The sequence below is a fragment of the Mustela nigripes genome, chromosome 4, assembly GCF_022355385.1.
Source record: "Mustela nigripes isolate SB6536 chromosome 4, MUSNIG.SB6536, whole genome shotgun sequence".
NCBI lineage: Eukaryota > Metazoa > Chordata > Mammalia > Carnivora > Mustelidae > Mustela > Mustela nigripes.
Window position 1 is genome coordinate 112,616,718 of NC_081560.1, and position 27,255 is coordinate 112,643,972.

General features: G+C 41.4%; 1 protein-coding gene across 5 annotated transcripts in view; it reads left to right on the forward strand.

The window, feature by feature from the left end:
* Window positions 1–27,255, forward strand: part of TTC13 (tetratricopeptide repeat domain 13) — a 75,545-nt gene that overhangs the window by 9,789 nt on the left and 38,501 nt on the right. For 2 of the 5 annotated variants that reach the window (XM_059397340.1, XM_059397341.1), the window contains exons 2-6: window positions 7,110–7,204; window positions 10,992–11,067; window positions 14,596–14,666; window positions 24,638–24,703; window positions 26,414–26,506. In XM_059397340.1, the coding sequence (XP_059253323.1) occupies window positions 7,110–7,204; window positions 10,992–11,067; window positions 14,596–14,666; window positions 24,638–24,703; window positions 26,414–26,506 (401 nt within the window). Of the gene's footprint in view, window positions 1–7,109; window positions 7,205–8,224; window positions 8,314–10,991; window positions 11,068–14,595; window positions 14,667–24,637; window positions 24,704–26,413; window positions 26,507–27,255 lie in introns of those variants that run through there. The other 3 variants (XM_059397343.1, XM_059397342.1, XM_059397344.1) reach the window with 2 other exon arrangements.

Genomic DNA, 27,255 nt, shown 5'->3' on the forward strand with positions numbered 1-27,255 from the left:
ATGTCCCCGCATCTTGTGTTGCTGCACAAACTGAAAACCAGTGCCTTTGTCCTCTTTCCATGCCTGATTTTTCTCACAGCCCTGTCTTTTTTTACTTCATAGACCTTTTTGGAGTCTGACCCTCTATTTCAACCCAGTAGTCTCTGCCTTTGTTTGGACTTTTCCCCTTTTTTAGTGAGCTGCGCCTTCCCACTTGGCCTCTCTCATCTGTCTTCTGCCTCTTCTCTCGCACAACTGTCTGTGATCTTTCTTCTGCTTAAGCCTTTGACAGCTTATTCGTATTAAAAAAGACAGGGAATAAATGACTTGGAAACTAAGCTTGAGCAACAAGAAAAGGAAATAAGGGAAATTGGAGACAATGCCTAGAACAAAGCCAGAATAAATGAATGAGAAACAGCAACAATAGAATCGATAAATAGATCTAACAGTTGGTGTTTTAAAAAAGACTAAAATACATCATCCTGCTCAGCTAACACATAAATAGGTGAGCAGAGGCAAATGTACAAGAGGAATGAGGGGCCATGTGGACAGTTGTAGAGGCCATGAGAATTTAGACACAAATGTGGAGAAATTCCTGCTAATAAGATGAAAATATGAATCAATCAATAAATGTTTAAGAAGATGATCTAGAAGAGAAAGATAAGATTCTGTATTGTGTTTTGAGACTATTCCTATAGTAATTATCTTGACATTTTACTTGTGGGGCCCTGGGTGGCTCAGTCGATTAAGCATCTGCCTTCAGCTCAGGTCATCATCCCGGGGTCCTGGGATCGAGCCCCGCATCGGGCTCCTGCTCAGCTGGGGTGGTGTAGGGGGTGGTGTCTACTTCTCCCTCTCCTTCTGACCCTCCTCCCTATTCATGCTCTCTCTGTCTCTCTTTCAAATAAAATCTTGAAAAATATATAAAATAAGTATTATTTGCGTTATCTGAGTAAGGAGGAAAACAAAGTTTTCCTGACCCTGTGGAAATTTATACCATCCAAATACGGATGGTTGGGTGGTTATTGTAAAGTAATCAAAGCCATAGTGAGCTAAACAATTTTAGATTGAAGAACAAATTTAACCTTCTGTTCCAGACAACTCTGGGTATAGTATAACAAACCATTTTTCTCTCACAGATCCTACCAAAGCAGCAAAAATACTGATGCCAGAATTTAATATAGTTGTGAGGGGGTGGGAAGTAAGCTATAAAATAGTTACATAAATCTTCAGTAAAATATTAATAAGCTAAAGCCAGCTATCAATTAAAGTAATGATGTGCCTTGGCCAATTAGAATTTATTTTAGAAGTATAAAGATGGCTCAACTTTTTTTTTTTTAATCAAATTAATCACCATAACAGGTCAAAGGAGAAAAATCATATGAGTATCATAAAGAAATTTCCAAAAGCACTTGAGAAAGTTCAGCCAGCTTTCCTGATTTAAAATCTTTGATAAAATAAAGAATAGAAGAATCCTTCCTTTATATGGTAAAATATATCAATATTAACCCATCACCATATAGAGCATCCTCCCACTGGATGCTTAAATGAAAAGTCTTATCATTAAAACTTGAAGGAATTCTGGGTTGTTCAGTGAAGTACAAATGTCAGGAATAAGCAGGTGTACTAGTATTGAGCACTTTTTTGGAGGTTTTATCTAGTAAAGTAAGATGCTAAGTGAGTATAAATATTAAAAAGACCTTGATATCATTACATGTAGATGATCCAGTTATCCACCAAATAAATGGAAGCATTAATAGAGCTATTAAGAATTCAGTAATGTGGGGAGGGGTGAAAAAAAAAAGAATTCAGTAATGTGGGTAGATAAAATATGGAGCTCTAGCCGGTTAAGACGGAAGATTTACAATGTGCTCTCTTTCTCTCTGGACTACTCTACCCATCCTGCCGGCTGTCCGTGGACTGTCAACTTTTTAAATCTGAAACTTCCCTCTGGTCTCCCTTCACTGTCAACTTTTTAAATCTGAAACTTCCTTCTGGTCTCCCTTCACTGTCTCCGGCACAGATCCAGAACCAGACTGGGCTCAAATCCCACCTGCACTGCTTTTGTCAGAGGGTAGCCATGGGCAAGTCACTTAGCCTCTCAGCCTCATTTTCCCTGTTTTTGCAGTGGGGATCAGAAGTGTTCCTCCAACAGGTGAACTCTATCAGAATGAGCTGAGAAACTGTCCCTGCCTATTGCTACAGCTGACTGCTCTAGCTGTTTCTTAAAGGGGCTGTGACTTGACATTTCTGTGTTGTTTTTTTGTTTGTTTGTTTGTTTTTTGCAGGCTCCCTGCTGAGCAGAGAGCCCAATGTGGGGCTCGATCTCAGGACCCTGAGATCATGACCTGAGCCGAAGGCAGAGGCTTTAACCCACTGAGCCACCGAGGCGCCCCTGTGTGATTTTGATTACTGTTGGTTTCCCTCATTGAACTATAATCTTTTTAACAAATTTTTTTTCTTAATTTTTTTTATCTTTAAAAATAAAGATTTTATCTTTACTTATTTGCCAGAGAGAGCAAAAGAGAGCGTAAGCAGGGAGAGTGGCAGGCAGAGGGAGAAGTAGGCTCCCCCTGAGCAAGGAGACTGATGCAGAACTTGATCCTGCATCATGACCCTGAGATCATGACCTGAGCTGAAGGCAGACACTTAACAGACTGAGCCACCCAGGCACTCCTGAACTATAATCTTCATATGGAAGGACAGGGGTCGTTTTTGGTGTTGAAAACCACTGAGCAGTGCATGGAATGTAATAGATGCTCAACAAATAAGTACTGAATCAGTGGTCATCCACCAATTTTCTTTTTAATCAAAACAAATTTGAATGTGTAAATTCTGTAGAAAAACTGTAAAGTTTTGCATAGGTTAATAAGAGTTGAATAAATAGATTAAATTTTGTAAAGAAGTACTCCTCCCCTCCTTAATCTATAGTTTTAACAATTTTTATTAGTAAAAATCATAGAGTGGGGGCTCCTGGGTGGCTCAGTTGGTTAAACGTCTGAAGCTTGAGCTCAGCTCAGGTCTTGATCTCAGTGTTGTGAGTTCAAGCCCCACTTTGGACTCCATGCTGGGCATGGAGCCTACCTAAAACAAACAAACAAAAAATACAAGAAAAAGTCACAGAGGGACTTTTTTGTTTTGCAACCTAAACAAAATGGAGTTTATCTCAAAGAAGAATGTTGATCCAAGTAGCCAAGAAACTTCTGGGGAAAAAAATGATGAGACTTTGCTTTGCATTAAAATGTATGCATTTATTAAAAGGATGCAGTATTGAAATGATGTGGTACTACTGAAATCAGAATAAGCAGATCATTATAAGGGATTAGTCTAGAAACCATAACAAGAAAATAAAGGTTTATTGTAGAGAATTAGAATTTTAAAGATATTAAGTTAAAAATCTTATTCAATCTCTCTAAGTTTGAATTGAAATAATGCAGAAGGAAATTTGCTCATTTGGGGAAGTGTTTATACTGTTACATTAAAAGGGCAGTTACAAAACAGTGTATCTCCTTCCATTCTCACAACCTAATGGTAACAATAGTAGCAAACATCTTTTAGTTCTTTCTTTGTGCCAGAAACAGTACCAAATACTTGACTTCTATCTCTTTGTTTAAATCAAGCACTCCTGTGAAGTATATACTCTCATTGACCCTGTTTTGCAAATGAGGAAACCAAAGATTGATTAAGGTAGGTCAGTGGCCAAGAGCTAGTAAGTAGTGGCAGACAGCAGGAATTCACAGCCAGGCCATCTGATTTTAGCATTGTCCCTCTTAATTACATTAATTACATTAAAATTTTCACATTGGCTCTCAATGTGTGGTAGTATTCTAAATGACTTTTATTTATGTTTTGTGAGTTTTCTGTATTTTCTAGAATGGACATGAGTTACTATTGTCATTTTAAAAATATCAGTGTCCATGTGGATGGGACGGTTATCTGTCAGAGCTGTTGTCACAGGATGTAAATAGTCGCAAAGATTTCTTTAAAAAAAATAAATAAAAGTCTAGAAGACAGCCCCCAGTGACTATAATGTGAAGGTGGTATTCAAATTAATAATTTATTGAGTGGCCAGAGATAATATTCTCTTCTCTATCTTAGGCCAGAAGAGTTGAAGTAATCTGAGACTTACCAAAGGAAATCCATGATTTACAAAAAAGAGATACAAATAGCCTGTAAACCAAAAGTTGGACCCCACTAGTGCTATTTTCAGATTAGGAAGAGATTTAAAAAAAAAAAAAAAAAAAGCAGTACTCTGAGAGGGAAACAGACTGTCTTCGACACTGGTAGGTGGGAATAAAATTGTTATTACCTGCTGGGAGGAAAATGAGTGAAAGGTGCAGGTCTTTTCACTGTTTACACCCTTTGCCTCACCAGCTGTACTTAACCTTCAATTTAGTTGCCAAATTGGGTGATTTTGCAAAAAGATCTTGCAAAAATCGGGTCAAGCATACTTAGGAAACACTTGGCGTTAAAGGGCAAAGGACATCCTAATTACTCAAAGACAGGGGGATAGGTAAGTTTCATGCGAGGAAGTGCTCTGTGGCCACTTGAAATTATACAGATGGATATTTACTGAAGCAGAAATGAATTCCATGAAGTGGAGGGATTGTTAGAAATAAGGCCACCTATGTGCCGTGCTTACCAAGTGCTTAGCGTATGTCAAGTTCTCCGATGTAGCTTTAAAAAGAAATGGCTTATAAATCAGTGCGTATCCAGTTAGCTACTCACAACTACTACTGGTTCTTCACCCTTGTCAGACTAAATTCTTTTTCATGGGTGCGGGACTTCCCCCAGCCTGAATGCTCCTTTTCCAACCTCAGATTTTTTCTTTTCCAACACCCGACTCCCACCACAGCATTGTTTGCCTGCTGCCCTGTGATATTTTCTTACCCTTGTTCTTGTGTGTGCACCACGCATCCCACCTGGAGCACCCACGGCCTTTCTGTACCCCAGTCCAAACGCACCCATCCTTTTAAACCCTGCCTGTGTCTTGTGAAATTTAACCCTTCCAGCTTCAGTAGTTGCTCACCATCCTGGCCTGCTTTGGCCTAACAGGTCGGGTCTCCGGTTGTTAAGACAGACACAACTGAGAATTTATCTCAGTCAGTTCACGTGGTCCCTTGAACATAATCTGATGCTCTTTAATGGCTGCTGAGTTACATCACATCTTTAAAAATAATTATTGGGGGGCACCTGGCTGGCTCAGTTGGTAGAGCATGTGATGCTTGATCTCAGCATCGCGAGTTCAAGCCCCAATCTGGGCATGGAGCCTACTTAAAAAATAAATAAAAATAAATAATTATTGAGACTAAATTCACATAACCTGAAATTATCTGTTTTCCAGTGAACTGTTCAGTGGCATTGAATATAGTCACTGTGTTGTACAACTACCCCAAAACATTTTTGTCATTCCAAAGTAAGCCCCTTTACCCACTCAGCAGTTTCTCTCCCTTCCCTCCCTCAGCCAGCAATGTGCATTCTGCCTCTATGGATTCACCTGTTCGGGTTATTTTCTATCAGTGGGATCATACAATAGGTGACCTTTTGTTTCTGGCTTCTTTCACTTTTGTTTTGGAGGTTCTTATATATTATTCGTGTTTGGGGGGGTTCTTTCCTATTGTATGAATTAGTATTCTTTTTAAAAACATATCTTTAATATTTGAATATTGAATATGCAAATTCAAATGAAACATTTTAAAGTGTTTCATAAATATGCTCGACCCATCTTTTGGCAAATTCGTCCAATACGGCAATTACATTGATTTCTAACAAATGTTATTGCTGAGGCAAAGGGTGTAAACAGTGATAAGGACTTTTATATGGGCAGCACCTTTGAATATTTCCAAAAACAGGCAAGCATTTTAGATGTTGCTTAGAGTGAAGTCTCCCAACTGTGAAATTCTGTAAGTGAGCTGAAGTATAAATGTAGGTTTATTATTATAGGAGTAAGGTGTTGTACTAATTCATGATTGTAGTATTTCCTTTTTTAAGGCTGAATAATATTCTCCTGGATGTATATACCACAATTTACCCATCATCTGTTGAGCTCTTTCTACTCTCTGGTTATTATAGTGCTTCTGTGAAGATGCCTGTACACGTCCTTGTTTGAGTTCCTGTTTTTAGTCCTCTGGGTTGTATACTCGGGAATGGACTAGTGGGACTGTATGGTAATTCTGTGTTGAACTTTTTGATGAGCCAGTAAACTGATTTCCACAGCAGCCAAACCTCTTTATTGCCTCATCAGCAGTGCACAGGGGGCTCTAATTTCCCTACATTCTTGCCAACACTTGTGATTTCCCATTTTTGAAAATAATGTAGCCATCCTTGTGGGCATGAAGTGATACCTCATTATTGTTTGATTTGCAGTCCCTAATTAACAATGGTGTAGAGCATCTTTTTTTTTAAGATTTTATTTATTTAACAGAGGGATCACAAGTAGAACAGCAGGTGGCGGTGGGGTGGGCAGGCTCCCCACTGAGCAGAGACCCCCCCAACGTGGGACTCGATCCCAGGACCCTGAGATCATGACCAGAGCCGAAGGCAGAGGCTTAACCCATTGAGTCACCCAGACACCCTTTCTTTGCCCAGTTTTTAATTAGGTTGTCTTTTTCTTGTTGAAATCAGGAGATAATTTATATATTCAGGATACTAGACCCCTTACTTAGTACATACATTCTTTTTTCTTTTTTTTTTTCTTTTAAGATTTTATTTTTAAATAATCTCTATACCCGACATGGTGCTTGGACCTAAAAACCCAAGATCAAGAGTCACACATTCCAGCCACCTGAGCCAGCTGGGCATCCCTGTACTTATCATTTAACGTTAGATCCCCCTGGCTCGACTTGGGTCTCCCCTTTGTGATTTTTAAAAATCTCTAGTAAGTGCTACGGGGTAGGAGATGTCTACCAAAAGGATCTTATCAACTACTCTATTAATGATTGGTCATGAGGGCATTTGCAAACCACAGAATGTTACACAGCTATAAAGTGGAAGACAAGATGCCCCTTTTAGTGTTTTTTGCTTTGTCCTTAGTTTGGTTTTGAGGACTCTTCACATTATAATTCATGGTTAGACACCTAAGAGCCATACATTTAAGGTGAGGAGAATAACCAGGAATGTTTGCTTTTCAGAGTCCTCCTTTTTGAACTTCCATGACTCAGACTGCGAACCCAAAGGACCACCACCCTGTGACTCATTGCTTTCCCTCAACACTGAAAAGATTCTGGTATGTGTCTTCCATTCATGCCTTCTGGTTTTGTGAACTACAGCACAATGGTACTGCTTTCAAAAGGAGGAGGTCACCTCTGTTTGTCAACTAGGAGTTGGTTGGGTCAGATAAAGATGGGGCGTCTGGTATTTAGTCTCATTGAATTATTATGACTTATGCATTGGGTGGTTGATCATTCTATATTTTTCTAGATTATTCTAGATCTAGATTTTTTACTTTTAAGTTCCAGGAATAAAGGGGGAGATCATGGCAGGATCTTATTTCTAGAAACTTCATGTATTTGAAGGTATCATGTATCTTCTTTTTCTAGTCTTTGCCTATGTGGGAATCTTTTATGTTTTTAATTATCAGTACCAGCCAAACTGTGTAGGAGACCTCGCCACTCCAGCGGTGAGCACTGGGAGCTGTATAACGCCTTTCTCTGCCTCCCATGGCAGCACATGCGCTCCTCCAGGCTCGCTGCCTTGAGGTGGAAGGCCCTGCTTTTGGCTCACACTTCATTCGGTGAAGCTGAGTGGTTCTTTTGGTGCCCAAGGCTAACATATTTTTTTCTCCAGACCTTTTCCTTCAACATCCATGTAGATACTGTTTGCTTCTTTCGTTTGAAATTTCCCTTTAGGATAGATACTCTTTCTTCTCCAGACAGAGCTTTGCCTTTGCATGTGAGAACTACTGAAAACAGGTAGAAATTGCAAGCTAGAGAATGATCAACAGGTTTTACCTAGTTCACTGCTTAGCAGTCAGCCTGATATATGGAAAAACTTCAGTTAGACTGGTGTCAAACCAGAGTGCGCTACCTTGTAAAGTACTGAGTTGGCCATCACTAAAAGCATTTAAGTAGAAATTGGGTAATCCCCACCTTGGGTAGATGATTAGATTCTTAGAATTATTAGGGACCTACCTTCTTATTGACAGGAGTTCAAATATTTTCTATGTGTTGCGTTTCTAGTTTAAGATGACACTAGCCAGTAACCTATGGGAGAAAGCTCATCAATCTTGGCCTTTCATTTTCCCTAGGTTGGAAATATGGGAGTCCGACTATTCATTTCTTCATTAATTCTCCAGATATTTATTTTGCACCTATTATGTGCCAGGCGTTGTGCTAAGTAAGTACTGGGAATACCATAGTGAGCTAGCTAGCCTCAGTCCCTATGCTCGCGACTCCTAGGCACTAACCCAATAATTACACAAAAGGTAATCTCCCTTAAATTAGGGGGAGCAGGTAGGACAGTTTTCAGTAATGGAAACATAAGCAGGGACCTGACGGTTGGGCTGGAGTTAGTCGCCCAGGGAAGTTGGGCTGTGTGCAGAAACTTCCTTGGTCACAGCTTCTCACCACTGTCCCCGGAGGGTATCGATAGATTTGGGGTCAGAAGTGGGAAAGATTCTGATCAAGAGGTCAGTTTGTCCATACTATACTTTCCTGCCCACTTCTGTCAGGTTTTAATTTCTAATAATATAAAAGCACTTAGCTCAGATAGGCTCCCCAGTAGAGTCTTGATGTTATTTGGTAAATGATTCCTTTTTATGGGATTTCATTTGTGTGGCCTTCCCATATCTTTCTGCACAAAGGTTTGGCAAATGGGTGACTCTGCTTGAATACTGGATTTTTTTAAGCACTAAAAGCATTATTCATAGACTCCTTTTCTGGGCTCTTAAGCCATTTATTAAGCAGGAAAATTTTTTATGTCTCTGTGCTTATCTGTGACCATCTGACAAAGAGGAAAGTCTCATGTCTGGTCACACCCGGAAGTATGCACTGTGATGTCTTCACATGTTGTTAAATCTGCCGGTAGAATTTTCAGATGTTTCATTTTGTCTGGGGTTCTGAATGGGGTGAAGTGAGCATCCTGCTGACCTGGGATACCCTTCTGGCCTATAGGCTTTAACTCGTGTTCTAACCCCAGAGGTAGCTTTTTCTTGACCTGTCTAACCTACGTATTTTTTTAAATTTAAATTCAGTGAATTAACATGTAGTGTATTATTAGTTTCAGGTGTAGAGTTCAGTGATTCGTCAGTTGCAAACAACACCCAATGCTCATTACATCATGTGTCCCATCCCCCACCTCCCCTCCAGCAACCCTCAGTTTGTTTCCTATAGTTGAGAGTCTCCTATGCTTTGCCTTCCTCTCTGATTTCGTCTTGACCCATTTTATAGGCGTACTAAATACCACACTGTATCTGAACATAGACTAGATTTTGAGAGTACAGGGTGTTTAAATGGAAATGCCTTGTTACTGTTATTTGACTCAGTGAAGCCCAAGGGGCCACAGTTCATTACTGCTAATAAACACCAGTCATTAGCTGAAGAGCACATACAGTAGTTGGAAGAGCATCTCATGTAAAATTATTTGGCTAATGTATGCCTGTAGGTGTCTACTATGCATTTTTAGAAAGAGGAACTCGGTTAATTGGGATGTCACAGGGTTCTAATCCTGTAGTTTTGCCAAAAGCCACAAATCTTCAATCTCTATCTTAGTTTTTGCTGTCTCTTGTGTGTGTACACGTTTTAATTATGTCTTAGGCGAATCTGGTGTGGAGGAATCACATTAACATGTGCCCTATAACTATGCACATCACAAGTTAGCATCACCAGCTGAATCTTCCGGTGAAGGGACAGCTGTTGTATCAGACATGATTTGTCTCCAAAACACTACGGAGCCGTCATTATACAGTAGACCAGTACTGCCTATAAAATCACTCCAGTTCCTAAGCGAACTTATTTACTTCGTATTCCCCTGGTTTCCACTCTTGTTTTAGCTTTCCTGCCAAATGTGCGTATGTCTGTATAATTTCTTCGTAGGCAGATTTACTGTCTTCAGTAGGAGGGAGGTGTTCATCTGCTGTGCTTTTTCACTAGAACGGCTTGTTTCTTGGTCAGATTGTGTTGGTCCTTTGGTGGCATCATCTCCGTACAATTTGTAGCTCTTCTTTCTAAAATATTTTTAGTTTAAAAAGCGGCATTCTGTCATCCAGCCCCATGGGAGGACTGATGGCTAGAATGTGATCTTTGCAACATGATTGAGGTCACTAAATAGTTTCTGCAAACGTGGAAGGATTATGAGTCAGCCGGCAGGATGAGTCCCCGTGGAAGTGAAAAGAAACTCTTTCTTAGAAACAGAACCACTGGGGTGCCTGGGTGGCTCAGTCGGTTAAGCACCTGACTCATAGTTTTGGCTCACGTCAGGATCTCAGTGTCATGGGACTGAGCCCTGCTTCGGGCTCTGCGCTCAGCACAGAGTCTGCTTAAGTTTCTCTGTCCCTCTCCCTCCCCCTCTGCCACACCTCCCCCAATTCCCACTCTGTCTTTCCCTCTCTCAAATAAAAAAAAAGTCAAAAAAAGAAACAGATCCACTAATGCTAGGGGAGGAAACACATCAGTCACACTACAAGCTATGTGGTACACGTAGCTATGATGTACACGATTGGTATTTATTAAAGTGAATCTTTTTTCCATATCAATCCAATGGAGCTTTAATTTTTTTTTAAAGATTTTATTTATTTATTTGTCAGAGAGAGAGAGAGAGAGCGAGCGAGCACAGGCAGACAGAGTGGCAGCAGAGACAGAGAGAGAAGCAGGCTCCCTGCTGAGCAAGGAGCCCAATGTGGGACTTGATCCCAGGACGCTGGGATCATGACCTGAGCCGAAGGCAGCCACTTAACCGACTGAGCCACCCAGGCATCCCATGGAGCTTTAATTTTTTTAAAAAATGCAGGTCTTCACTTGAAACCTTGTCTTCATCTGCAATAAGCTAAAATGTATGTTCGTCTGTTTCTTTTTCAGAGCCAGGCCAAGTCAATTGCAGAACAAAAGAGATTCCCGTTTGCTACAGATAATGACAGCACAAACGAAGAGCTAGGTGAGATTTCAGTCTGAGGGAGGGGGCATGCCTGGGTCATCTGCCTAGATTTTATGATTCAGTGCCGAGCAGGGAAGCAGGGTGCTGGAGGAGAAAGCACACGGACGTGGGCCTGGCCAGCAGGAGCCCTGTGTTCTTGGGTGGGGCGTTCAACCCTGTGCGGGTCGGTGCGTTACATGTCAGTATAATAGGAAATAGTGAAAATACAGGGTCTGGAGAAAATGATCAGTAAGAACATCTGTGTTTCTCTGGACATTAACAATGATGGTAATGGGTCCTTAGGCATGCTTATCATTGATTAAAGGTAACTTGTGCTGTCATCGAACAGGAACAACACAGACATGAAAGCAGAGGAGACTCACACCTACTGCAATCTTCTGTGTAATAAAATAGCCAGGTATAAGTTAATTTTACTGTGGGTGTGGAAAGGTTGAGTTCATTCGGATCCGCAGAGGGGTCCTGTAGTTCGTCTTGCTGTGGGCCTGTTTTCAAACAGGCTGGTTCCTCCAGGGTCTGATACACACTGGGTGTGCCTTGCCCATTGTCGGGTCAGCTCACTGTTGAAGGATTGAAAACAAAATTGAATACAGGACTGAAGAGGGCATCTGGACAGACTTCACAGAAGCATTGCTCCTGCCTGGTGGCCTGAAGCACCTTTGGAAATTCTTTCCTATCTGATTTACATGTAATTATTTTATCCTTTCTGTGGCCATGTGCATTTTATATTAAGGCGGAGCACCTCAGGGCGCTTGGCTGGTGCAGTTGGTAGATCTCCTGACTTCTGATCATGAGTTCAAGCCCCACACTGGACCTAGAGCTTACTAAAAAAAAAAAAAAAAAAAAAAAAATTACTGAGCACTTCTTGTATTGGCTCCTTTGCTCTGTTAGTGCAGATGATTAAGAGTTGACTGTTTTGAAAGTATTAATCAATTTTTGGTGATGTTCTTTGAGTAGGCTCTGAGAATTAATTATCTGTTAAGAAATCAGATTTGTCTTTTCCGAGGTGCCTGGGTTCTGGTCAGCGTCTTCATTTTTTATGTCCTGAATTAAGAGCCCAGGATGTGCCAGGCCTATTCTGTGCTCTAAGACTAATCCTGCTAGACCTCTAGGCCCTAAGCTGCCTTAGGATCTTCCATATCACAATATTTTTTCCTTGGAAGAGCAGCTTCTGTCAATTTACACGTTGCTAGGAGATGTGGAATTGATGGATAGTAATGATTTCTGTGAGAGTTCCAGTGCTTTCTTTTCTTTTTTTTTTTTTTTAAAGATTTTATTTACTTACTTGACACAGAGAGAGAGATCCCAAGTAGGCAGAGAGGCAGACAGAGAGAAAGGGGAAAGCAGGCTCCCCGCTGAGCAGAGAGCCCGATGTGGGGCTCGATCCCAGGACCCTGGGATCACGACCTGAGCCGAAGGCAGAGGCTTTAACCCACTGAGCCACCCAGGCGCCCCTCCAGTGCTTTCTTTATGTCTTTGGACTTCTACAACAAAATTTAGATCCTAATAGCTATTTTATAGTTTTGCAAGATTTGGATTTTTTTTTTTAATGAGTACTTTTGCGTTTTTCTCGAAAAAGTGTTTACTTTTAGATAGAAAGATTTGAAAAGTGCATTTGGTTTTATTTAAGTGGACTTCAACAGCCTAGCCATGGAGAACAATTTAAACATGTTCCTAAGTACAGTAATATTTATGCCCTAAAACTATATTCGTTTTTATGGGTCACTTATTCATTTGTTTGTTCAGTAGATATTTATACTGGTTATGGGGAGAGAGCTAGGAAAATTCTAAAACTTCAGATCTGAAAGGAATGTAAGAAGATGTCCTAGAAGCTTGTTAAGCAAGACCCAGAAAGAGGTGAGAAGTGGTTGAGGTCGCCATGATCACACCGCTGTTGGGTAGCAGAGCCAGAACCCGAGCCCAGATCCTGGCTTTCTGAGAGATGGCCATCTTCCTGCCTTCATAGAAGGACGCGTCTGCGTTTCCATCCCTGTTTATGTGATCATCCAGAAATTCAAACCGTTTTTGCCGTCTAGCCCAGCACACAGCAGTTTCAGTACAGACTTGATTTATTTCAGGGGAGTGTGTTAGGGGAGGTCCCAGAGCAGGCAGCCTGGGTCCTTTGTCTCCCTTCAGTCGTGTTCAGCTGTACTGTGCTTCATCTGCTTGTCTTTGAACGGGGATAAGAACTGTACCTGCCTCCCTGCGATCATTACTACATGGAAATGGACAGAGTGCCACGCACACACATGTCACACTTATTTTGACTGCTCATATTCCTGGCCCCCCCACCAGAAGTGTCTCAGCTCTTCTTGTTCTCTGAGGCATCTGAATGGGATCCATTCGTATCATTCCAAATATGAATTTGACCTTAATTTTATCTTTTTAAACAAATTGTGACAAAACCAGCCCTCTTTAGTTTGAAGAATGCCCTTAAAGCTGTTGTCTTATTATGACATTCAGTGCTTCTGAAGTTTATTTTTCTCAGGTTAGTTATGGGGACACTCTAAGTCTCTTTCTGCATGGAATGTTTTTACTCCTTTTGACTCTCAGGACATTTCAGCTCTTCACGCCAGTAAGAAGTTTTAGTTGTCTGTCCCCTTGAACACCTCTTAGGTTCTAGGACTGGAGTCTTGGGATAAAGGCTTTTTTTTTTTGTGAAGAAATGTGATCAAAATAGTATTGTGTTGAGTGAGAAATACAGTTTTTTCGGGGATATTTGGGGATTTAAGGAGTTAGGGTAAATTTTATATATGAAAAGTAATCTAGATTACCAATAATATAATAATGTAATATAGATGGAATGTAATCTAGACTGCCAATAATTTATTGCATTTTGGACAGGTGAAAAAATTTAGTTCATCTATTGCTGTGTTTTAAGAGGTTGTCATGGCTCAAATTTCAAAATACCAGTTACTGACACCATTTGATCAGAAACTGTGTATTCATCTTTAGTGTATATTTTGAGTAGTGTTTGACTGTATTTTGAACAGAAGAGGTAGGAAAAAGACCACTATTGCACTGCGCTGGTGTGAATTACGCATTCTCTTAATATGTATTAATTTGAGCCTCAGCTTTTGTAACTCAGTCACTGGCAGTAAGTTCAGCACCCCCAGAGGCTAAGATCCGTGGTGCTGTTTGGGTATTTCTTGGAACTGTCGCAGTAAAATCACATTGCCATGTTCTGGACTTATTCGGGCTCCTCACTAGCTCTTCTGATAGATCGAGAGGAAACATCACAAAGGTTATTTGTATTTGAAAGTGAGTGGTGGACCCAGAAAAAGATAATTACTTCTTGTAGGCAATGTTTTATAGATGGCTTTAATAATTTAATTCTTGAGAGCACTGGAAGACTGATAGAAGGTGCCAAGTGGTGGAAGCATTCAAGTACATCTTATTAACTTCCCGGTTTTCTTTAACTACTTCTGGTCCTCGGAGCTGCCTGTTAGGACTCGGCAAAGAATTTATTTACTGATTCTGCTCGGCGAGCCTTCATTCTTTCCTTTCATATTTTTGTATTTTGTTTCATAGCTATTGCTTACGTGTTGATTGGCAGTGGACTCTATGATGAAGCAATAAGACATTTTTCAACAATGCTTCAGGTAATTTTTCTTCTTAATTATGAAATTTCAAGTTGATGGTTATGACAGAAATACAGACATATGCATGGCTAGAGTCTGCAAGAATGTATTGCTTTTAGGATCATAGAAGAAGGTAAAGGAAATCAGCCCTGACTGAGCACTTTGTTGGCGCAGGCCTTGAAACGGTGCTCTCATTTAATCTTTGCAGTATTAACTTTATTTCAAATGAGGAAAATGAGATCAAAGGAGATGAAGCAATTTGCTCATAGTCTCCACACCGCCCGCCCCCCCCAAACCATCAGCTGGAAGACAGGGGACGCAAGTGCAGTTTAAAAGAAAAAAACCAAAAACTAGCTTAGTTCACTTTCCTCTCTACCATGCTATCTCCCATAAAACGTGGATGCTGGAAGTTCCTGGATGTCCATATGTTTACTTTCCGTGCAGGAGCTGATCTGCATGGTTCCACTCATGGATTTGTTTCTCACCAAAGTGTAACTGTGGGACTCTTCAGCAGAAGTACTGACCCTTTCCTGATGGATGGCTGCTTTAAAAATGCATAAATTAAGATAAAAGGCTTGAACAAAGGTCTAAGAGTTGCAGGGGAGACCCGTAATGCAGCCTAACATTGTTGGCCTTATACCCCTTATCTTTATTTAGCTGTGTTCTTGTGGAGCAGACCATTATCGATACATTGTCAATAAGTCTGTACAGTAGACTACAGTGAAGAAATGTGACCTTTAGAGTTGAAGATACCCATGTTCTAATCCCCTGTACTGGTTGTTTGCAAGTTATTTTACCTCCTGGCTCATGGAGATAATAACCATAACCTCCAAAACTATTCTTGTTAGGTTTTTTTTTTTTTAAGATTTTATTTATTTATTTGACAGACAGAGATCACAAGTAGGCAGAGAGGCAGGCAGAGGGGGAGGGAGAAGCAGACTCCCTGCCAAGCAGAGAGCCCAATGTGGGGCTCGATCCCAGGACCCCAAGATCATGACCTGAGCTGAAGGCAGAGGCTTTAACCCACTGAGCCACCCAGGCGCCCCTCTTGTTAGGTTTAAATGAGATATTCTACAAAGTCCTTAGTACCTAATGCCTGGCACATAATAAGTGCTCAGTTAATTTTAGCTCCTCAAAGCACCGTTCTAACAAACTCCTGTTCATAGAACAAACAGATAATTTACAATCCAGCAGGTAAAATTCATTTAAAAATATTAATTTTTAAATTCCTGCTCTACTTTTTTTTCTTTAAACATAGAATTAATTATATTGACAATTCTGTCTTTGTTCCCAAAAAAAGTCACAGAGATAGTTTTAGGGATGACTTCAAAGTCCCCAGATCCAAACAGTTGTGTGTTTGAGTGCTTGTATGGATTGACAGTCTTCAGCAGTGTTTAAAGTATGAAGGGTAGATTCTTAGTAGTTTTACAAATCACCTTTCTGGTAGGCATTGCAGTACTTAAAAAGGTAAGTAAGCACTTCACACAATTAACACTCGGCCCTGGTTTGGCAGGGAGGTTTTGGTACATTTATAGGAGAAATGTTGGTTAATGTATGGCAACTAATAGCAGAAAATGATGAGAACTTGCCAATATATTATCAGTGCATTCAACTTTTTAAAAAATATTATCGTTGCAGTTGAAGGCAATATAACAATGTTAAAGAAAGAACCCTAAATAAAAATTTTCCTAATTCTGCCACTCTACCATTATTGAAGTTTTTTGCTTTTGACCTTTTCAAAGTATGCATTTGTGCTTCGTAATTTGAATGTCTACTATTTTGTATTACTTTTCCACTGGAGTTTATACTGTAAATTTTTCTCTATTTCTAATCTTACGCTTTTAATAGCTCTGTACTGTCCCTCGTGTTGTCCGTTTATTGTTGTAAAACTTCTTTCTCTTGCAACTACATTCAGAAAGTAGGTCAGAATTTCTCTCTTTGTGCCAAGAAAAGGTCTTAATATTGAAATTTGATAGATCATGTTCATCAGTCTGCAATACAATGGGTTGCTTTCAAGTGGGAAATTTCTCTTTGAGAATGTGTGGTTCATAAGGTGGGACTCCTTTTCTGCTGATGTAAGCTGTTGATGGGGCAGGAGCAGAGGATGGGGAGCAGCCGAAGTTCAAATACTTCCGGCCCACAGAAGACAGCCTGGGCGACCACTTAATAACATATTTTGATGAAGAACCAAGAGTGCCTTTTTCTGTCCTGTTGGTGCTTTTCTTAGATTTCTGTCTTCTCTCCTTTTATTTTGGTACTTCGCAGCCTTTTCCACATCATGACACAGGTAGATAATCCTGTTTGCATCACCTTGGGAGTAAACACAGGACCAAATTTAGACGCATCTGGATGGAGCTCAGTGAAAATTTGTCACATTTTCTTTGTGTTATATAACTATATATATATTATATATAATAAAGATTGATAAAATACACTAAAATTCTTTTCAAAAAATTTAGTTTTTTAGGGGCGCCTGGGTGGCTCAGAGGGTTCAGCTCAGGTCATGATCTCAGAGTCCTGGGATCAAGCCCTGCATCAGGCTCTCTGCTCAGCAGGGAGCTTGCTTCCCCCACTCTCTCTGCCTGCCTCCCTGCCTACTTGTGATCTCTGTCTGTCAAATAAATAAATAAAATATTTTTTTAAAATTTAATTTTTTAGATTTTTATTTATTTGTCTATTTGATAGAGAGAACATGAATAGGGGGAAGGGCAGAGGCAGAGGGAGAAGCAGATTCCCACTGAGCGAGGAGCCCAATGAGGGACTCGATCCCAGGACCCCAGGATCACACCCTGAGCTGAAGGCAGACACTTAACTGACTGAGCCACCAGGTGCCCCTGTTCAAAAATTTTAATAAGAAACTCAGTCCTGTTTTTCCAGGACTGAGGTTTTATGTTCAAAAGTGATGCACATGATTCCTATTTAAGAGCTTTCCATTTTCATCGAATTCTTGATAGCCGATCTCATCAGGAAACTGCACAAGTAGGGGGTAGCAGGTGTCCGAAGAAGAGTTAGTGTTCTTTCCCCAGTTGACCAAAACTCCTTTTCGTACCATGAATCAGATTTTGCAGAAGTCAGTCTCTTCAGGTTATATTTCAAAAGCACGAGACTTCTTTACATCTGACTGCGCTTCCTTTTCTTTCACGGGCAAATGCAGTGGAACTCTTTCTTGCGGTAATGACATAGGTTGTTGTCCCAGCATTGCTTTTCCATGGCCCAGGTTCAGGAGAGCAGTTTGCTATCACCCTGCAGCCTTGCCCTCTTTGTCCTAGGACTGGCCCAAGTACCACTGCAGAGCCTGCCGCCACCGGGTGTCCTCCTGTTGCTTGTGGGGCCCACACACCTGCTGATACTCTCGATCTGTAAGCTAGCCGGTGGTCTCTAGCAGCTCTGCAGTGGCAGCCCCTGGTACACAAACTTTTCAGGGTTTTTGAGTTCACATATGCTTGATAAAACTTCTCTTTCGGACAGCCCAGGAACTCCAGTATGCCGCAGCATACCTCATGGGACCATGAGGGCTTGGCTTGTATTAGAGTCACCATTTTTACAACATCATTTAGTGTGACATTGGGATCTGTGCGTGAGGGCTGCCTAGAATTCCAGAATGACCTTCTGCTGTAAAGCTCTGAAACCTTCCTTTTGTCTTAGCTGTACCACGAGGAGCAAACTCAGACGATATATCCCCGGTCTCTGCTGTTGTGAGCTGTGTTTGAGTAGTTATTTAACTACGGGATATGTGGTACATGTATAAAGGAAACAGAAATGCTCCTCAGGGTTTCTCACTGAGCACAGCTTCAAGCGTAATAGATGTGTCAGACTGCACTGAAAACTTGTGATTGAAAAGCTTGTGCATTCGTGTTGTCTATACATCACTGTCCTTCCTCCGGTGTCCGTGCAGTGACGATGGTGCTCTGGGAAAGCGGGACATTCCCCAGCTGCCATGCTGCTTTGGTCCCCAGGCAGGGCTTGGTAACATTAGTGGTGCAAAAATCGACTGAGGCCTTTGTTATTAATTGTGGGAACTTGAGCTCATCTGATTTGGGTAGAACTGAATTCATAAAAGTGTTTGTTTATTATTTTACATCAGCAGACAAAATGTGAACTTGCCTCTGCATACGAACTGTAAACATCCTTCTTGTAATTAGGTGCGTGGGTCTGCCAGTTGGGCAAACCTGACTCCTCATTGCCAGCGCTGTGCAGGGGCTCGCTTGAGTTCATTTGTCTTCGATTCTGTGACTTTTGAATTTTAATCAAAAAGCCAGCCTTGCTGGTCGAAAAATAAATATTTGTAAAATTTAAGTCACTGTGTAAATGGTATAATGAGGACAGTAAATGAGACCTTTTTGAATGTAAAAAGATCGATGTCTTGGGAAATGAGACATCTAATGGACATGACTCCAATAAGGTAACTGTTGTATTATACCATGATTTTGCATTTGCATAAAGTAGGTAAGATTGGAAGATTAAAATACTAGTTTTCATTTAAATCATTTAAAATTCTGAGCACTGGTTGTGGTGCATAAACAATGAATCTTGGAACACTAAAAAAAGATAAAATTATAATATTGAAAAATTTCTGAACACTTGATAAAATGTAAATATTGTTAGATGTATATACTCAAAAAGTATTTTTGAAAAATGGATATTCCGAGCCCAATTTGCTTTTAGAAATAGACACTGGATTTTATTTGAAAGTATAGTTCATTATGACATTTCATAAAGAGTTTTGACTTCTTGTTAACATCCAAAGCCGATGACAGATAAAATAAAGTAATAAAGCTGTATCAATCAAGGAAAGTAATAAAATCCACCATCTACATTTAGGAACCCTTATCACTAGATTATGACTGAGATAACAACCACAGCAATCCTTTACAGATCTTTCTCTGATTTAGGTTTTCTTATTCCATTTATTCTTTCTTTTGAGAACTTTTTTTCAACAGCATAGGACGTATCATTTACTGTTGTTGTTAAATAATAGATTTTATTTCTTTTCCTGGTTGATGCGACTTGTTATCTGTCACTGGCGGAATGGAAAGGCGCTGCTGTGGTCATGATGAGACCACGTCGGGGGGATCAGGAGGCCACTATAGGGTCATGGTAGGCTCTCGGCCGGGAGGGGGCCACACGTAGAACCCCCCGAGCTGAAATGATGATGGCTGAGCACAGGAAGTTGTCAGTGTTCAGATATTTTGACTGTTGCAAAGTTGTGAATGGCTGTTTCCTAAAGGTTTAACATTTTGTCCAGCAAAGGGAAGGCACCCCTGGGGCACACCGTCATACACCTTTGCCTTCCGGAAGCCCGGATCTGGCTCTTCACCAATAACTACCCCGTCGTTTCTGTCCAGGTCGTCTGCTTGCTTCTCCTGTGAGAAGGGCAGGCCAGGCTGAGCTGACTTCAATCTGACAGGCTTTAACATGCATCGAGATCTCCTCAGTCACCTTGGAAATGGCCCTTGTCTGTGGCTGACTAGGAACTGTTATATATGACACTTCACGTGTCAGGCACTGTGCTGGAGGCCGCAGAGCCAAACATGACAAGACATTGCCTCAATATTGTGTGCCCGTGGGTGACAAGAGTACAAATGCAAAATAACGAATAATAAGAGAACTACCTTAATGGAATTCTAGCCATTAAGAGGTTCCAACTCAACTGCGTGCCCTCCCCGGATCCCTGCACACCCCGACCATAAGTGAGAGAGGATCCTAGTCCGGCTCCAGAGTTGCCCACCTCAGTGGGTGGCACGCTCTCCGCGGCGTGCATGAGTCCCCCTGCTCCGCACATCTGTATGCTGCTTCCTTCAGCATCCCCTCTATCCGGACACCTTCCAAGTACCCCTGACGTCCATCCACTTCTCCTGGCTTGGTTCAAACCCCAGCCAGGCCACTGCTAGCTGCCAGGTGACTGGCACAGCCCTCTTAACTGCCTCATCACTTCATACCCTTTGCATACATGCACGCCATCCATTCACGGGCACTTGAAACACACACACACCTTGCTGTTGCTTTTAGGTTAAAGAGTAAAGTCCTTACTAAGGTCCCTGCCTACCTCTTCAGCCTTGTCTTGGGGCAGATCCTATGCTCCCTGTTTGTCTTGGGCCGCCTCTGCCTGGACCAGCTGCTCTGAGCTTCCCTCACCCCCGACACAGTTGAGCCCGGTACTTCTCAGGGAAGCCCTCCTAACTGTGTCTAATCTTCATGCCATTTTCCAAAGGTACCATTTACCACTACAGCACTTACTGCAGATGTTAACTTTGCATTTGTATTTGTGATTCTCTGGCTGTGCTCCAAAAAGACAAGAGTCTTGCCTTCTGTCTTGTTTTTGCTTACTATAGTATTTCTAGCATGTGGAACCGGACATGGTAATAACTGACCCTAAGTAAATATTTGTTGACTGAGTGACTAATGTCTGTACAACATACAGACATTAGGAACCGAGGAACCGAGGCCTATTTACCTAGGAACTGAGGCCTATTTACCTTTCAGGAGAGTCTGGAAGGAGTCAGAGGAGAGGTAGTGTTGGAGCTGAGGCTGCAGGTGGATATTCTAGGCAGGTGGGCTGTGCCCCGAGCCAGGGAGAGCATGTTGTGTCCAGAGAGCTGTGAAGTAGTGCTGATTTCTAGAGTATGAAGTATGGGTGGAAAGTGGAAGGAGATGAGATACAACCGTAAGGCAGGAAAATGATCAGTATTTTCTACAAAAGCATTTAGATGTAACCTCATTGTTTTTCCAATTGTGAGTTGCAACCTTTTTAGTAGGGGCTGAAATTGATTGGCAAGTGAAGACTAGTGCTTTTCAAAAAGTGAAATACACTAGAATAGAAAATAGGCTGCAGTGTAAATAGTAAGACTAGGTTTGACTTAGTGCTCCTGATGTGTGTGTGTGTGCGTGCATTATGTACATATATATGTGTGTGTACTGGGTTACAACGTAAAATGAGTTTTACCGTGGGTTAGAGTAAAAACGTGTTTGAATGGGGCTGTTGGAGGTGTTGCAGAGCCAAGGAATAATTCATCCAGGGTGACTTGATCGAACATCATTGTTAGGTGACTCTTAGTGTGGGTCTGGAGACTGGACGGGAGGAACAGGAACGTGGTTAAGATGGTTGCAGTAGTGTAAGTGGGTGAGGGAGGAGTCCAATAGGGCAGTGCATTGGGAGGGGGAGAGGCAGCAGGTGCATTGAGACTGCTGGGATCTCCTGAGTAGGCATGTCGATGGGGAGATGAGGATGACCCTCCCTCACCTAGTGGCTGGCTCTGGCCATGGGGTGTATGTAGATGCCCCTTCAGTAGAAGAACTGTTTATTTAGGTTTGTTAGGTACACTTTTTCCCGATATACCCCTTGGTCATCATAAATTTTTTTTTGTTTTAGGAGGAAAGCTTCTTAGGTAGTCTATTTTGAGACGTTACAAATTTGAGAGGAGGTGTTCCCCTCACTAGAGAATGTCTTCCATGTGGGCTCACTGCCCCCTGCCCCAACCTGGACGAGGGGCTTCTGGGCACTCTTCTGTCTCCTGGCAGGTGCTACTGCTGTGGAAACACATGAAGTCAGTCTTCACTTTATTTTGTGATCGGGTCGCTGTTTTTCCTGCTCCTCCTCTCCCTCTGTACCCGTATCCCTCTCCTTCCAAACGACATCCTCTGCCTTTTTTTTTTCCCAAGCCAGGAAGGATATTTAAAATGTTTTTAAGTGTTATCTCTGTGTGGCAGAATGATTAGTTGCCCTTTACCTTCTTTTTTGTGCTTTTCTTCATTTTCTAAATTTTCTGTAATTTATAATAAATATTCCAACTACTTATTTGGATAAAATTTTTATTTGTGCTAACAATTTCTTTTATATGGTGTGTATTACTTAAAACATCTTTTTTCTGATTACGAATGTATGCATGTTTGTTTTAAGCCATGAAAAGGCATACAGCAGTGTAGTGAGTAGAATGGGAACACATCTAGCAATCTCACTCCCAACAGAAAATTACCGTTAGTGTTTTAAAGCCCTTTTTTATGTATATGTACTCACCCACACAATCATGTATAAGTATTATTCATAAAATTGCTGTTCCTCTGTAGTTCTATTAGCTTGTGCTTTTTTCTACTTAGTGAATAGCATGGAGCCTTTTATACCAATCATGTGTAAGTTCTAGATCACAACTCTGAAGAGAACTGTGTAGGGCCAGGGCAGTGACCGAAATGAGCAAAGTACATTGCCATGACCTAGAGGTGATGGGTGACGGGTGGGCTTCCGGTACGCAGATGAATGCACACCCCTCATCTAAGGAGGCAGCCAGTACTTAGCTCTAGTTGTTTTTTCTTTTTTCATTCAAGAATGCAAAAATATGGGCTTATCTTTGTTGCATATTTGGATTTTTCAAGAAAAGTTAGAGATCTGTAATTGCTTACTTGAATTTTTCCAATTTTTGTACATGATGGGCTGGTCTGCTGGCCAGGCTGGGGCCAGTGATGCATCCGTCTGCCCCTTGCTACAGGTGTACTGGATTCTGTTTAGTCTTTTGTTTTCCAGTATATGGCATCTTCTCCTCTATTCCGTCTTATCCACTCATCATTGAGGTTGATGTGTCTTTTTCTGCAGTGTGGGCAGACTCCATCTCTCAGATTTGCAACTTAATGGTAGATTGATTAGTCTATAAAATGCCTCATCTGGTACTGTTCTATGAGAGTCTCTTTTCTTATTGTTGTTTTTTTTTTAAGATTTTATTTATTTTTGCCTGCATGCCTATGCATAAGCAGAGGGAGAAGCAACCTTCCCGTGGAGCGGGAGCCCAATGTTGGACTCTGTCCCAGGATCCAGGGATCACGATCTGAGCCGAAGGCAGACACTTACCTGACTGAGCCACCCCAGTGCCCCTGTTCTGTTAGATTCCTTAGCAGTGTCAGGAGTTTTACCCCCGAATGTATAGCCAGAGGCTGCTCAGTCTTTTTTTCTTAAATATAGGGGAAGGCTTCAGAGAAGCGGTAGAAATTGCAGAGGCTAAATGTAGAGGAGAGGCATCTCCCTCAGGAGGAGGGACGGCTCATACCACCTGTTAGGGGAGGTAGTGGCGGGGCAGCGGACCCCGTCCTTGGGCCAGAGGGCGATTTCGTCTAGTCCATCTGGGGCAGTCTGCAGGAAGGGTCTAATTCCTGTTCTGACGCACAGTGTAAACAGACTGGAATGGACGTCTTTCTTGTTGCTCAATGGGGCAGGCACTGAGAGGTTCTTCCCTTTTCAGATTATTTCATGACTGGGAAGGGGACAAACCAGGAAGAGGCACTACCTAGCACTTCACTCCTTACTTCCTTCCTTGAGCCTCCGTTTCCCCTGTGAGACATGATCTCAGATGCTGCTGGTCATAGAGTTTTTGGAAGGATTGCATTTTTTTAAAAAATTTTAAATTTTTTATAAACATATAATATATTATTAGCCCCAGGGGTACAGGTCTGTGAATCACCAGGCTTACACACTTCACAGTACTCACCATAGCACATGCCCTCCCCAGTGTCCAACACCCTACCACCCTCTCCCTCCCCACCTCCCCCCAGCAACCCTCAGTTTGTTTTGTGAGATTAAGAGTCTCTTATGGTTTGTCTCCCTCCCGATCCCATTTTGTTTCATTTATTCTTTTCCCACCCCCCAAACCCCCACGTTGCATCTCTACTTCCTCATATCAAGGAGATCATATGATAGTGGTCTTTCTCCGATTGGGGAGGATTGCATTTTAGATGAGATGGCCATGTGACAGAAGCTAATGCAGGGCTCCCTAATATTGGTTCTCTGTATTATTTTTTCAGTGCAAAACTCTTATTACGTGTCTCATGCAAATGACCTTCAAGAACACATCTTCTGGTTGGGGACTGTGCATGTCCACGTATGTGTGGTGGCAGCGTAAAGTAGAGCTTGTCACTTGGGGCATTAACGTGCTTTAAGCAGAAACTGATTTTTTTGTTTTGTTTTGTTTTGTTTATAGTTTTTGACGTGTTTCTGTTTTGGTCTGACTTAGGAGGAGCCTGATCTGGTTAGTGCAATTTATGGCCGAGGGATAGCCTATGGAAAGAAGGGACTACATGTGAGTATGGAATAGCTCCGTTTGCCATAGTGCCTCCATGACCTGACCCGGACCAGGGTTCCGACAGAACCACTCCCTGTTCATTGAGCTCTGATGGACATGAAGTGGTGTCACGCCAGTTCCCAGATGAGAAAATGGCAGGAGACAATGTACTCAGGATCCCATAGCTAGGAAGGGTGGGGGGTGGGACTTGCGATCTCTATCCAAGGCTTCTGGAAGTCAGTCTCGCCATACTTTCTACTCCCAAAAGGACAGCCTTTGCCAGCCTAAACTTTATTTGGTGATGAGCTGGACCTAGACTGAGGAAAGGGTGAGACTTTGACTGAATATCTAAGAAATATTAATTGGTAAAAATGGAGTCTAGCATCTATAGCGCAGTAAGACTTACAATTTTGTTTCTTTCACAATTTTTAAAGGTCGAATAAAAGAACAAAAGGTTTTTTTTTTTTTTTGGTAAAATTTATTTTTATTTCTTATCATATATGATACTTACCCTGGCCAGATAAGTATATTGTTGTAGCCTACATCTCCTTATTTCTCTGGGGGAATATGGGGGAAAGGTTATAATAAATTTATATTTTAAAAGATTTTATTTACTTGAGAGAGAGAGAGCACATAAGTGGGTAGGGAGATGGAGGGAGAAGCAGACTCCCCGCTGAACAGGGAGCCCAATGGTGGGCTCTTCCCGGGACCCTGGGTTCATGACCTGAGCAGAAGGCAACCACTCACCTGACTGAGCCACCCAGGTGCCCCAATATAATAAATATATTTTACTCAATAAGGTACCGTGGTATAAAAAGGAAGATTCCCTGAGATTATGTAGTAAATAATAAAATAGTTTAAGATTCAGATCTCCATATTTACAGTCTAGAACATTATACATGAACTTTTCTGTTGTCTTACTGTGTATTAGAAATGTTCAAATAAAATGATGATTGAGAAAGAAACATCACTTTTGTGTCTTCGCCAATTTAAAAAAATTCTACTAATCAGGTTCTGGCCTATTGGAGAGATTTTATATAGTATTTGTATAATTCTGAGACATAGAGGACTGAGAACAAGCTCAGATTTGGGGATAACAGAGGTGGTAGGAAGTGAGAACATCAGTAAATGACAGAAGTTGACCTACTAAAGGTCAGAGATAAGATGCTTCCTAATTCTCATTTGTAATATTATATCTCAACATGAAATTTGCTTGTATCTTTAATGTGTTTCTAATGTAAAAGTAACATGCTCCTATTTTTAATATAAGAATAACATGCAGATTTTAAAGTGAACTTATGTAGACTTGCTAAGGTGTAGGTGTGTGGGCTTAGGGGTTTTGGTCAACACTGACTCGGCCCTGTGCTGCTCCCACACCTCCACTGGTCAGCATTGTTCTGCATGCTGGTGTCCATCCATATCCTCATCCCTCGAAATTCATTGATTTGGTTTTAAAATAGGTTAAATTTAGAAAATGTCCTACCAGCAGTGGAACTTGTGATATGTGACCAGGTCTAACGGGCTGTTGATGGGCAGGTAGACTCGAGTGAGTTAAATACTTATAATATAACTTACTTAAACCAGCAGATCTTTTGTACAGAAGCGAAGTTCCTTTTTATTTCTAAATACGTAGTTATATCGTGACTAAATTATTAGTTTTTTCAGAAAAACTATTCAACCTGGTTTTGAGGAACAGTGTATCTCATACTGAGCTAATACCTTTTCAAGGACATTAAGAACGCTGAGCTTGCTCTGTTCGAACTGAGCCGAGTAATTACCTTGGAACCAGATCGTCCAGAGGTATTTGAACAGCGAGCAGAAGTGAGTGTGGTTTTCTTTTTCCCTCTGTCATTATTGGACTAGAATCTCGGAATTTTTTTTCCCCTTTATCTTATTACTTGTAAATTTTAAAGCTCCCTGATACCTATTGTGTTTTCCTCCATAGGTACTGAATGCCTTTAAACATGGTTGAAATTACTAGAAACTATGGGCTGGGTGGTACTCCCAATTTAATGCTTAATAGTAATATTTAGTATAAAAATATGTGGTTATGACATGTGCCACTGTCAGTGTTCACTGAAAAATATATCACACATCATGTTTGCCATGTGTATATATGACGTATTTTAGCAAAACTCTATGACAGTATGGTCAAAATGAAATTCATAACCACTGGAAGTGTGCACGTATGTGTGTGAGCATGCATGTGCGTGTGTTTGTTTACGCTTACATATACTTCTTGTGAGATGTGCATAGAGATGTAGATAGGTAAGGGTGACCACAGCTGGTCTTTGAGGGAACTTAGGACTTGAAGGGGAGACAGAGGTAACGCGGTGAAGATACCAGGTAACATTTGTGACAGGAGACACGAAGAGGAGGTGCTTCTTCAGGGACAGAAAGGCGTACCTGTGGGGGCCTGGGGGAGTGCTGGCAGGGGCAGGTGTGGGTGTGTCTGCAGAGGCCTCGTGAGCAGGTGCCGCTAGAGCCAATGAGAGCCCTGGTCTTTGGGGACAAGGTGGAGAATGGGGTGTGGAGACGCATTCCTTTTAATGTTTTTAAATGAAATGTGT